The sequence below is a fragment of the Monodon monoceros genome, unplaced genomic scaffold (genome assembly GCF_005190385.1).
Source record: "Monodon monoceros isolate NGI ecotype Baffin Bay Population unplaced genomic scaffold, NGI_Narwhal_1 Super_Scaffold_18, whole genome shotgun sequence".
NCBI classification, from domain to species: domain Eukaryota; kingdom Metazoa; phylum Chordata; class Mammalia; order Artiodactyla; family Monodontidae; genus Monodon; species Monodon monoceros.
The window spans coordinates 21,391,825-21,403,607 of record NW_021703774.1 but is presented as its reverse complement, the minus strand read 5'-3'; the positions used below and the strand labels follow the sequence as shown (position 1 = coordinate 21,403,607).

Sequence of the window (11,783 nt, the reverse complement as noted above, 5' to 3'; positions counted from 1 at the left end):
CGTCTGTGAAAACCCAATCCTTCTGAGGACGAGCACTGTGCTCTTCACCACCAGCATGTGAAACTGCAATACAGCTGGGAATTATAAGAGAATTTTATAATATCTCGTATTCAGGATGACAGAGGGTTGGTGTTATGTACAAACTGTAGACTATTTGATTTTTTGATACCATGGACTACTTTAAAATAGTTCACCAGGGACATCCCTGGCAGTCCAGTGGTTAAGACTCCTCTGAGCGCGCACTGCAGGGGGCACAGGGTTCGATCCCTGGTCAGGGGAAGATGCCGCATGCTGTGCAGCCCGGACAAAAAAAAAAAAAAAAGATTAAAAAAATAGTTCACCATCTTACACTAAATTTACCCAAATGACACGTTTCAGGTAACCAGGACTGCCGGCCTAACAGCCCTCGATACCGGCTACTTGACACCAACCATCTACCATCAGACCCAACCAGCTTCCGCTGAAACGAAATGACAAGAAACCCTTGATCAGTTAGTTGAGTTGCTTCTAATTTGAGAGTCCACGCATCTGAAAAGGAAGTTGAAGGTTCTATGTGATTCAATTCAGTAATGTCTTGACTTATGAATAGGCTGTGCAGGACTCAGCACTAATTTAGGTTCCATGTACTGCTACAACAGAAAAAAGTAAAAATGAGTCGTTCGGCTTGCAGTGAAAGATAGTTCCAGGCCTCTTTAAATTTTAAAGTAAGCTCACCCCCAGTACTCTGGTTATAGTGTAAAGACAGTAAAATTTAAAAAAAATATGATACACACTATTTATTGTGATCAACAGCTCAGTTTATTAGATGTTTTAATAAAGTAAATCCTTATAGTGAAAACAACATACTAGAAATAGCTTTTGAAAAGCCATTTTTTTATGATATGCTTACGAAGTGTCAGACCTAAGTGAAAACATCCACCACGGTGGTAATACAGTGAACAAGTTTCCTGTGAGTAAAGCTGAATGCTGCACAGATAGGCTGACTGTTTACAGCCAGATTAGCTTCTTGATACCATGAAGATCAGACTTCGAATTTGTACGAGGGCAGCTTCTAAACGTCGCTGGTCTTTTTAGTAAAAATTCCACTTTCTCAGCTATTCTGGAGTTTCAGAGAGGAATTCCTTTGGCCTTAATGACATTTACTCCAGAACCACGCTGCCTTTTTGATGCCTCTTCACCCTCGAATAGGGACTTATTGTATCATCCGTCACAAAATCATACAGTACTTTTATCCAGGAATTGTAGTGGGGGAGGCTCTCATAGTACTCAGCTGCTATCTTCCTCACCTGGAAGGGAAAATACAGCAAGATGAGTGAGTGCTGAGTCCTATTACAGATGACAGATGAACGTCTGACACACACACTCAGGAGAAACCATGAGACTTTCTCCCGCCTCCCTCTCAAATAAATAAATAAATAAAAGCAGCAGCTTGGGGAATTCTAAACAAAAAGCAGCTTACATTTCAGCAGTAACATATACTTGATCCTCTAGAGTTAATGATGTTCCAGCAAGCTCTGAGGGACTAAATATACTGGTTTACTTGTAAAAGTTGGCAGCTGGAATCTTTAACAACAAATACTTGCAATCCAGTCAGCTTGCTGCTTTTTAAGTGTTGTACTGCATGGCCGCCACCGTAGGGTTTAAAGGCACCACTTGATCCCCTGCCATTAAGGAACCTACAAATACTGATCAATTATTGTGGCATGCCAGTTAGAAATTAATCACTTATCAAGTGTGCGATTCAGCCATCTCAAGTTGAGAACGTCTTTTAAAAAAATTACTGCCAGTGTGATGAGCAAGCAAAACTAGTTACTGCTGAGTGAGAAAAAATTCTGTGGCTTCAACAAAATGTACAAAAACTACCCTAATAAATCCCAAAGGAAAACAAAAACACAGAATCCAAGATGTTGAAGAGAGACAGCATGAAAAACATAGAAAAAATTAAAGAATCTTGTTATTGTGATAAGAATATTCTAAAATTGATTACAGCGATGGTTGTACAACTCTGAACAATCTAAAAACCATTAAATTTTAAATGGATGAATTGTATCTATGACTTACATCTCAATAAAGCTGTTAAAAGAAACCTTGCTATACATACCTGTTAACTAACCATGTGACAGTTATATGCAACATAACTATTGCAGCACAACAACTGTAGAACAAGATACTCCTTGGTATACACCATAGAAAAAGCCGGAAAAGGAAGACTCAAGAGAACTCTGAGAACGTTTGTTAGTTTAGCTAAGCAACAGGAAAACAGTGTGGAATGGAGTGGGAACTCAATACTCACTGATGAACCATGGGCCTTAGGTCAAGTAATGTTTGAGCTGAACAGTTCAGGGACTGTTCAAGAAAATTACAAGTCAAAGTATGTGGTTTATATTGGAAAAAATTAATTAGTTTGCTCCGAAGGGGACTGGCTTTCTCCTTAAACCATAACCTCTTAAAATATAAAAATATACTGTCCTAGTCAGGGAAGAGGCAAGCAAAGGTGGGCTGCACTCTTCAGGCCACAATGACACAAAGTAGCTGCACTAGCACCACATTACACCGTTTCAAAGCTGTCTTCGGCCAGTTGTGTGGTGCTTTCCCCCATTTTATTTTGAAAAATGTAAAACCGACAGAAAAGTTGAAAGAACAGAAAAACCAACACCCATATGCCCTTCACCTAGGTCCACCAATTGACACTATGTCATGGCCACCACATACTTTGCTCTTTCTTTGACGAAAGAAAGCTGCAGACATTATGTGAAAACTAACCCCGAATTCTTCACCCCTAAATATTCTACACGTATCTCCTAAGAACGAGGACATTCCCCGACAAGACCATAATACCATTACCACACCCAAGAAATTTAACAATGACACAGTACTATGTATCACACGGTCCAGATTCAAAATTTCCCCACTAACTCAATGTCCTTTCTAGATCTTTCTTTACTCAATTGGCAATCCAATCAATAATCAAACGTTGTATTTCATTGTCATGTTGTATACGAGTCTGCAGACAGTCAACATTTAAAAACTGAAGAGGAAATCTATAAAATTTGGTTGGGTGGATATGATAGCATAAAATACCTGGCTATGGTTCCCTTATATCACAGCTAAAAAAAAAAAAATCAAAAAACCCTGATATTATACATCATACCACTTCCCCTTTTTAGAATTACAGAAACATTTTTTTGGTAATGGAATTGTAAAAGTTATCCATTCTGAGGATGGCAAGTCTAATAAGAGAACTCATCAGAAATACAACTGAAGTTTGGAGAGGATCATCCTGTTTTGGGAAGTGTGAAAGGATGAGTGTCAATGTGCTGTCTTTCATTTACTCCACAAACGACACACTGAAAGTCTATGTGACAGGAAACAGATGGTCCCTACCTGTGGGAAGTCTGTGGTACTGGAAACTGAAGTTCACTTATTTTGCAGAGCAATTATGTAGGACCTCTGTATTTCACAACAAACCAACACAAACCTTAGCTAAGTGTATTCAGTTTAACAGTGATAAAGGTTATGTGAACTTTTGCTCCCTTCACAGAGGGAATTCATTCTCTATTTCTGAATTACTTTACATGTTAGCCAATTTTGCAGATCCCCCAACATTCTAAACCAGACGTGTTACCGCTAGGCTTAGGGATCCAGGACAGTGAACTCTTTGTAAATTTAGGCTGGCCAACTCAGGACTTGGACTCTTGCTGTTTTCTTTGATGAACAGCCTAGATGGACAAAATATACTAGATTCCATTTTAAATGAGCACGTCAAAAGTAATTTTGATCATATAACCATCAGAAATTAGAACATGTATCAAATCCTTTACTTACCAGGGGAAGGCTTTTTCCGGGAATGTTGGGGAAGTCATGGTGTTCATTATGGTAACCCACATTGAAGGTGAGTAAATTCAGAGGCCCATAGTATGAGTAAGTTTCATGTCCTTTTAAGAACATGTAATGTTCAGCTATAAAATGTCCAGAGATTGGGTGCAAACCTAGGCCAAGTAAGGTTGCCGCCAACATGTAGACTAAAGATTTAATTCCCAAAACGTAGTAAATCGCAACGTCAAAAGTGATCTGGATCACAGTATTGATGATTTCCAGATAAGAAATTGGTTTGGGGTTGATGAACAGAGGCCGAAAAGCATAAAAGAGAGGTTGAAGAATAACCCAGATAAACTTTCTGAAAGTGGTACAGAAGAACCAGCCTTCAAAATCAGTTGGAATATCCACATCGACGCCATCACCACCGAGGTATCGATGATGATCCATGTGATACCTCTTAAAGGAAATTGAATATGGAACACCAATAGGGAGATTAGCAAATATTCCAAACCAACGATTCCACATAGGTTTGCATTGGCCAAAGGCACTATTGTGGGAAACTTCATGAATAGCCAGAGTCGTTGAATGATTAATACAGCTGCCAAAGGCATATGCCCAAAATAGGACCCATTTCCAGTCCAAGTCCTTCACTAAGTAAAATGCAACAAACTGAGTGAGAACCATCAAAATTACAATCCATATCAAGTTGGAATCAGGTTTCATTAAGGATTTTATCTCTGGATACTTTGCTGTAAGGGAAAAAAACAAACAAAAACTCAGAGACTGAGAAAAGTGCACAATAGTTCTGCAATTATAATTAAACTAACATCAATTACATTAACACATGGATTAATTTTTTTCTTTTTCCAAGTCATTATATGCCCTCTATTAGAGACTTTATCAAATATTTGTCTACTACAGGGAAGGAGTGTATTCAACGGTAAAGTTACTAAATACTATGTCACAACAAATTGAGAATTTATGCGGAAAAAAATAAGGCTCAAAATCTAGACTCTCCACAATAACAGAAAGATAGTCACAAATGAGTAAAGATTTCATGTTATCTAGTTGCCTTTTCACTCCTAACAATTTTTTGTATATTAAATTTATAAGTTTGACAAAGTGGTAATCATAATCTGGTAAACCTATGTGTCTGGCAGATTACAGACTATTACAATATACTTTTATGTAATATATATACAATATACTATATATGCAATATACTCATATATAATATATACATATTATATACACTATATTATAGACTTAGATTTCATAATTTCCTTTTTAATGACTAAATCACTTCTAGTTGCCAGTTGTAACTTCTAACCATTTTCCTATTTTTAGACATTTAGATATGTAAATTTTTGCCAATGTAGACTTTTTCTAGTCACCTGGAAATTAGGGTAATTTCCAAAGAACTCTATGGATTCACAACACCACGCCCCCTTCTTTCTTTCTTTTTGTGTTAGAACTGAACAATACTAATCTGTGTTAGATTACTTGTTGAATTCACATGCAAATATCCAAGTATTATGGAAAGGGCCAGTAATAAAAACCTCTGCATTTCAGGCAAGTGTTCCTACAGGCAAATGCAGATTCTTCTCTGTATCCCGGAGCTCCAGAGATGGAAGCCCAGATATAATGAACATCTTTTGTTTTGTGTGTTGTCAAGTATGTTTGACCCAGGACAGCAAAAGGAAGAAGGACCTTTTTCTTGGGACAGGTCTTTCAGAGTGTTCTTGAAAAGATTCAGAAAAAAGAAGAGCAGCTTCACCCTCTTTTCTCTAAAGGTGAAATGAAGAATTCAATAAAAGCTTAAAATGCAAGACAGGAAGTTATTTAAGTCTAGTTTTATATATAAGAAATAAAGGTAGTGTTAATTCAAGGTAATTATTCTTGTTTCTTTCCTTTCCCCTCTTCTGTCTCCACTCCCTAACCTCTCATCTTTGTTGGTATTAGTTCATTTCATCAATGTTAACAATTTTGTAGGCAATAGGCCAAAAAAAAATAATCCTTTTGAGGGTTACTTTTTGATTATTCATTACTCAATAGGTCTGAGTCTAAAACTAATTACCCTGGGATAAATGAAAAACTCAAATAAGACATTCATGAAAATATGGGCATTTTGAGCAGTCCTCCAAACAAGTGTTTAATTCATTGGTGGATAAGTAATAAATCTTTTGTATTAAAATGTGTTATTTCTGTTTAGAGCTCCAGCATTTTTACCTTACATAAAACTAGATTAAATTCACACGTCTGACAAGGGATAGAAGATAACACACACTTCGTAGTTACAGTAAAATCATGAAACAAAGATGGCACATTTTTCTCAGACAAATCAACTTCCTCCAAGTAATTCTGTACCAAATTTTTGCAAAGCTGTAATAGTATATAAAAATCAATACTAGCATGCCAATATAATTAAATGGGGGGAAAGAATAGTCTTTTCAACAAATGGTGCTGGAAAAACTGGTCATCCATGTGCAGAAGAATAAAACTGGACCTCTGTCTTACACCAAACACAAAACTTACAAAAAGGATCTGAGTACTGATACATGCTACAACATGGGTGAACCTTGAAAACATTATGCAAAGTGAAAGAAGTCAGTCACAAAAGACCAAATATTTTATGATTTCATTCATAAGAAACATCCAGAATAAGCAATCTATAAAAACAGAAAGATTAGTGGTTGCCCAGGACTGGAAGATATGGAGACTGCTTATGAGTATAGGGTTTCTTTTTAGGGTGACAAAAACTTTATAAAATTAGATTGTAGTGATAGTTTAAAACTCTGTGAATACACTATAAAAACTCACTGAATTGTACACTTTAAATGGGTCAACTTTCAGGACTTCCCTGGCGGTCCAGTGGTTAAGACTGCGCTTCCAGTGCAGGGGGAACGGGTTTGATCCCTAGTTGGGGAATTAAGATCCCACATGCCCTGCGGCATGGCCAAAAAAAAAAAGGATGAACTTTATAGTTTGTGAATTATATTTTAATAAGGCTGTTAAAAAAATGCTGTTTCACTGTGGAAGTACAGCAGTAAAAGGAGCATTTCTTGTGATTATCTGACCCACTAATAATGGTCTAGTTCCTAGCCTTCATTAATTTCGTACATAAATTTTGTAAATTTAGCATACAGATGGTGGTTGTTAAACAACATATCCATGTTCTCTGGTGCCTCTCTCTCCCCCAAAACCTGATACATTTGAGAAATATCTCACCATTTAAGTATAATTTAAACAAGTCTCCAGATTTTTATCTTTCCTGACGGTATTCCATCTCCACCCCTGAGATGGAACACTGAGCAGTATTTATTTACACCAGCAGGGAAAATGACGTTTTCATTGAGAAATATGTAGTCCTTCTACTTTCCAAGTGAAACGGTCCAGTGATGATAAGTTTGTGGAAAAAAGGTTCAGTGTTGAGATAAGCATGAACAAGCACCTTTTGACTTCCTTGATTTTCTGAATTTTAAATAGATAGCTAAGTTCCAGTATTCAGGAGTTGGTTTTTATAGCGTGGATACCAGATTATTCTTATGTAATGTATTGATCAGGCATAGATAAAATGTACCATATGCTATCTCCTATGTGTGATTTGCAAAATACACATTTTGATTAAAAATAAAAAGGAAAGCATCCAAGAACCAAACTCTCTTAAAAGTATACCCTTAATAGCAACTATAAAGGTTCAAGCTCCTAACTTACTGATTCAATTTTAACAAATCCATTTCAAAGGGATCTACTAACTCTTTTTTTTTTTTAACAATTTATAAAGTTCTATTACAGTGTAAAATAGTCCCTAGTGTCAGAAGGATATGGGTTTAAATCTAGATTCCTCCATTTACTAGATCTGTGACCACATGCTACCAAACTCTGGTTCCGCTGTTTGCGGGACTCAAGAGACAAGTATTGGCTGGAAAGGAAAGGTTGCTTTATTCAGGAGGCAGGCAACCTGGAGAAGGTGAACTCTAGTCCAAGAGACAACTCTGAAGGGTCTGCTCGACCATGAAAGTTTTTAAAGGGTTAACTCCTTTCTTTTTGTGAAAACATGAAATTTCTAACTTACCCAACAAAAATCAGGGGCTTGATTTTTCTTTTCACCGCACAAATGGATGCAGAGAAAAAAAACTAGGGGAATACTGTGTATGAGAAAGAATTCCTCCTATTCAATTTACCACCCACTAGTTTCCAGATCTTTGAAACAATAGCAAAGAGGTTAAAAGCAATGCTTTGAAGGTAATCTAACCCAGATCAGAACTCCCCTCTAACATTTACTTATTCACTCTTACTTCATCTTTAAAACAGGAATAACACCTACCTAATTACTGGGAGGATTAAATTGTGTAATGTTTGTAAAGCACTCAACACAATGCCTAGCTTACCATTAAGAGTACCCTGGGAGAGATGAGAGAATTCTCTATATAATGTAGAAGCTGCAAATAGCTGAACGCCTTACGCCTCTAGAGAGTTGAATAAGGCCTAGTTAACCTGGTGTAAAGGCCCTAAAATAGCAGTCAGGGGACCAAAAGGCTAATCTTGGCAAGTCTTCCATACTTCAGCCTTTTCGTCCACAAAACTGGGATGGATGAAAAATATATATGAATCTGCCCTTCTTGCATGAGCCTCGTTGCGAGGATCAATGAGAACACCGTGAGCGCAGCAGGATCCGGACCCTGGAACGCTTACCTTTCCGGCCCGAGAAGCCCCTGCGGTCAAATGGGTCGGGTACCACGAGCTCCCTCCCCGGCCCAAGGCGGCAGCCGCCGGCGACAGGATGACCGGCTGGCGCTGACCAACGTCAGCGCGCCCCGCGCGTGGGCCGCCAGATGCTCCAGGACCACGCCCTGCCGCGCACACGCTCGCAGCCTGGCTCTGCCGGGGCCGGCTACCGGGAGAGGGAGAGGAGGAGGAGGGGGGAGGAGGAGGGGGGAGGAGGAGGACGGAGACGGGGACGGAGAAGAAACGGTGCCGACCGGCGGCACGAGAATCTCCAAGCGAGAGGATCTACCCAAGGGTGGCCTAGTCGCGGGGACTCGGCTCTGAGCAAACCCTGGCCTCGACCGCACGCCCGCGCTTGGGGGCGCGCCTGCGCCTCCCAGCCGAAGGGCCGGGGCCACGCGGTGGGACAGGGGAGCGCGGGGATCCCTCCCTCCCTCCCGCTCCGGCCCAGCGCCTCCCCCCGGCTTTTCCCGCGAGGCCAGGCGGCCGGGGCGGCGGGACGCGGCAGAGAGTCGACTCTTAACCGGCCTCGGGCGCGTCCCGGTGGCGGGAGGCCGCGCACGCACATAACGGGGCGCGGGTCCGGACCTCACCCAGGATCTCCTGGCGCCGAGTGGCGTGGGGCTGGTCGGTGTAGACCCACTCGAAGTCTTCCCGCGAAACGCGGTTCCCCATGGCGGCGGCGGCTTGCGGGCCAGCTGCCGGATCTCGCTCCTGGCCGGGATCCTCCGAAGCTGAGGCGGAGAAGAAAGCGAAGGCGACGGCTCCGCGACTGGTGTCAGCTGGCTGCTGCGGAGCCGGAGAGCAGTCGCTGACCGGGGCGGAGCCTCGAGGCCCCGCCCCTCCGGCCCCAACCACCACCACGCCCGCCCCGGAGCGTGGCAGGCCGGGCGGAGGCCCCAGCGGTGGACGGGATTCCGCGGCTCACTGGCTGGGGGTTCTGAGATTCTGTGACTCGGCGACCGGCTGAGACCGAGTTCCTGCAAGTCCCAGCTCCTTGCGGCCTGTCCTGCGCGGTGCCGGTGCCCAAGGCCGGAAAAAGGTGAAAAAGGAAAGAAAGGTCTCGAGTTAAATAAGACTGCTCTTTAGCGCCTCGGGGGAAGGCCGGAGCTCGATCACGAGGATCCTTGGTCATAAATAAATGGCGACTCGCCCAAATGTTGTTTGATTTTGAAGAGCAGCTTATTCACTGAGCCGTTTTTGGCTGCCTCCTGGAAATAATACCTCAGGAAAAAATGCGGAGCTTGTGGTGATTAAGAGCTAATTAAGAAAAAGGAAATCAATGTTGTTGAGAGTGAAAAATGATGAGGTATTTGTTGTTTTCCCTGAATTATTCTTGTGTGACTATTTCTCTTACAAGGTGATTGCTCAGCCATACATCTGTCACAGAAGTCGTTTGAACCACCACCTCCTTCTGAAAGAGAGGACATTTTGTTTCAAAATTAATTACCACTTTTCCATTAAAAAAGAAACTTTGACTAAGATTACAAAAAGGAAGATAACCAACAGGGTGTTCTTATAATAAAAGAACCACACACACACACACACACACACACACACACACACAAAACCACAACGAAATCTGATCAAACCCCTAGATCCAACTACTAATGTATAGAAAATAGAACAGAGGAGCATGTTAAACTACACCATAGAGATAGAATCAGCAAGATCTTGACTGTGGGAAACTCTACAGGACAACATCCTGGGTACTTTAATAAATAAAACGCAAGGGAAACAAAAGAGGGAAAACCTACAGATTAAAAGGGGCTTTAAAAACATCAATCGACTGCAACGTATTGATCTTATTTAGATTGTAATTCAAATTGTCAAAAGCTTTTAAAATTGACATGAGATCATTTAACTCAGATATCGATTAGATGTGTGATGATATTGAGAAATTATTGTTAATTTAAGTGTGATAATAGTGTTATGATTACAGTTGTTTTTGGGTTTTTTTGAAGTCCATATCTATTAGCGTTTCATACCAGGGGAAAAAAAAAAACCTCAGACAAACTGAAACAAACACATAATGGTACATGCGATTAACCTTACTATGCTATGCCACACTAAAAAAAAAAAAAAAATGAGTAAGGTCTTTATGTCTTAATAGATCTCCAAAACGTACTGTTAAATGCAAAACACTGGGTATGGGCTGGGGCGTGGAGTATATTTCATACACAATACATATATAATATGTGTTTCCTTGGATATGGTTTAGAAAGACAATATAGGTTTAGAAAGACAACCAAGAAATGATTATTATTGTAAGAGAGTAAGTGGGAATCTAGGGGAAAGGGTTGGGAGGGAATGTTTTCACTTAATCCTTTTCACCTTTTACATTTTTTTTTTTTTTTTTTTTTGCGGTACGCGGGCCTCTGCTGTGGCCTCTCCCGTTGCGGAGCACATGCTCCGGACGCACAGGCCCAGTGGCCATGGCCCATGGGCCCAGCCGCTGCGCGGCATGTGGGATCTTCCCGGACCGGGGCAGGAACCCGTGTCCCCTGCATCGACAGGCGGACTCTCAACCACTGCGCCGCCAGGGAAGCCCACACCTTTTACATTTGAATTGAATGTGGATTTTGACATTCTAGAGAAAAGGAAAAGAATTCGGCTACAGGATTTTTGTGGGGATTAACAAGTATTTTCATTACACATAGGCATGTTTCTTTAGTGTGGACTTTTTTTTTTTTTTTTTAGCGTGGACTTTTAAAAGTTTTTAATGTGTTATCTTTCATATCTTTTCCTTACTCCTGCCAGGTAGTTTATCTTGAAGCAATCATACCAGTTATTCTAGAAAGGCACTATCCAGTCTGCTGTTAAAAGCTGTGGGTGAGGACTTCCTGGTGGCTCAGTGGTTAAGAATCCGCCTACCAGTACAGGGGACACGGGTTCGAGCCCTGGTCCGGGAAGATCCCACATGCCAAGGAGCAACTAGGCCCGTGTGCCACAACTACTGAGCCTGAGCTCTAGAGCCCGCGTGCCGCAACTACTGAAGCCCGCGCGCCTAGAGCCCGTGCTCTGCAACAAGAGAAGCCACAGCAATGAGAAGCCTGCACACCGCAACAAACAGTAGCCCCCGCTCACCGCAACTAGAGAAAGCCCACGCGCAGCAACGAAGACCCAACACAGCCAAAAGTAAGTAAATTAAAAAAAAAAAAAAAAGCTGTGGGAGAATCCCAGTAGTTCCTGGTGATATTGGGAAATATCAGACAATGTAGTTTTCAGAAGAGGGC

General features: G+C 41.2%; 1 protein-coding gene across 2 annotated transcripts; it reads right to left on the bottom strand.

Annotated features, from left to right (window-relative positions):
- Window positions 1-779: 779 nt before the first annotated feature.
- DEGS1 (delta 4-desaturase, sphingolipid 1) lies at window positions 780-9,344 on the bottom strand. Of its 2 annotated transcripts, none has more exons than XM_029230508.1 (3): window positions 9,141-9,344; window positions 3,826-4,568; window positions 780-1,286 (listed from the first exon to the last, which is right to left on the bottom strand). In XM_029230508.1, the coding sequence occupies exons 1-3, from the start codon at window positions 9,220-9,222 to the stop codon at window positions 1,140-1,142; spliced, it is 972 nt and encodes a 323-aa protein (XP_029086341.1). In that variant the 5' UTR covers window positions 9,223-9,344; the 3' UTR covers window positions 780-1,139. The 2 variants fall into 2 exon arrangements, with proteins under 2 accessions (XP_029086341.1, XP_029086342.1); XM_029230509.1 differs by lacking the exon at window positions 9,141-9,344 and adding an exon at window positions 8,515-8,737.
- Between the last annotated feature and the right edge of the window lie 2,439 nt (window positions 9,345-11,783).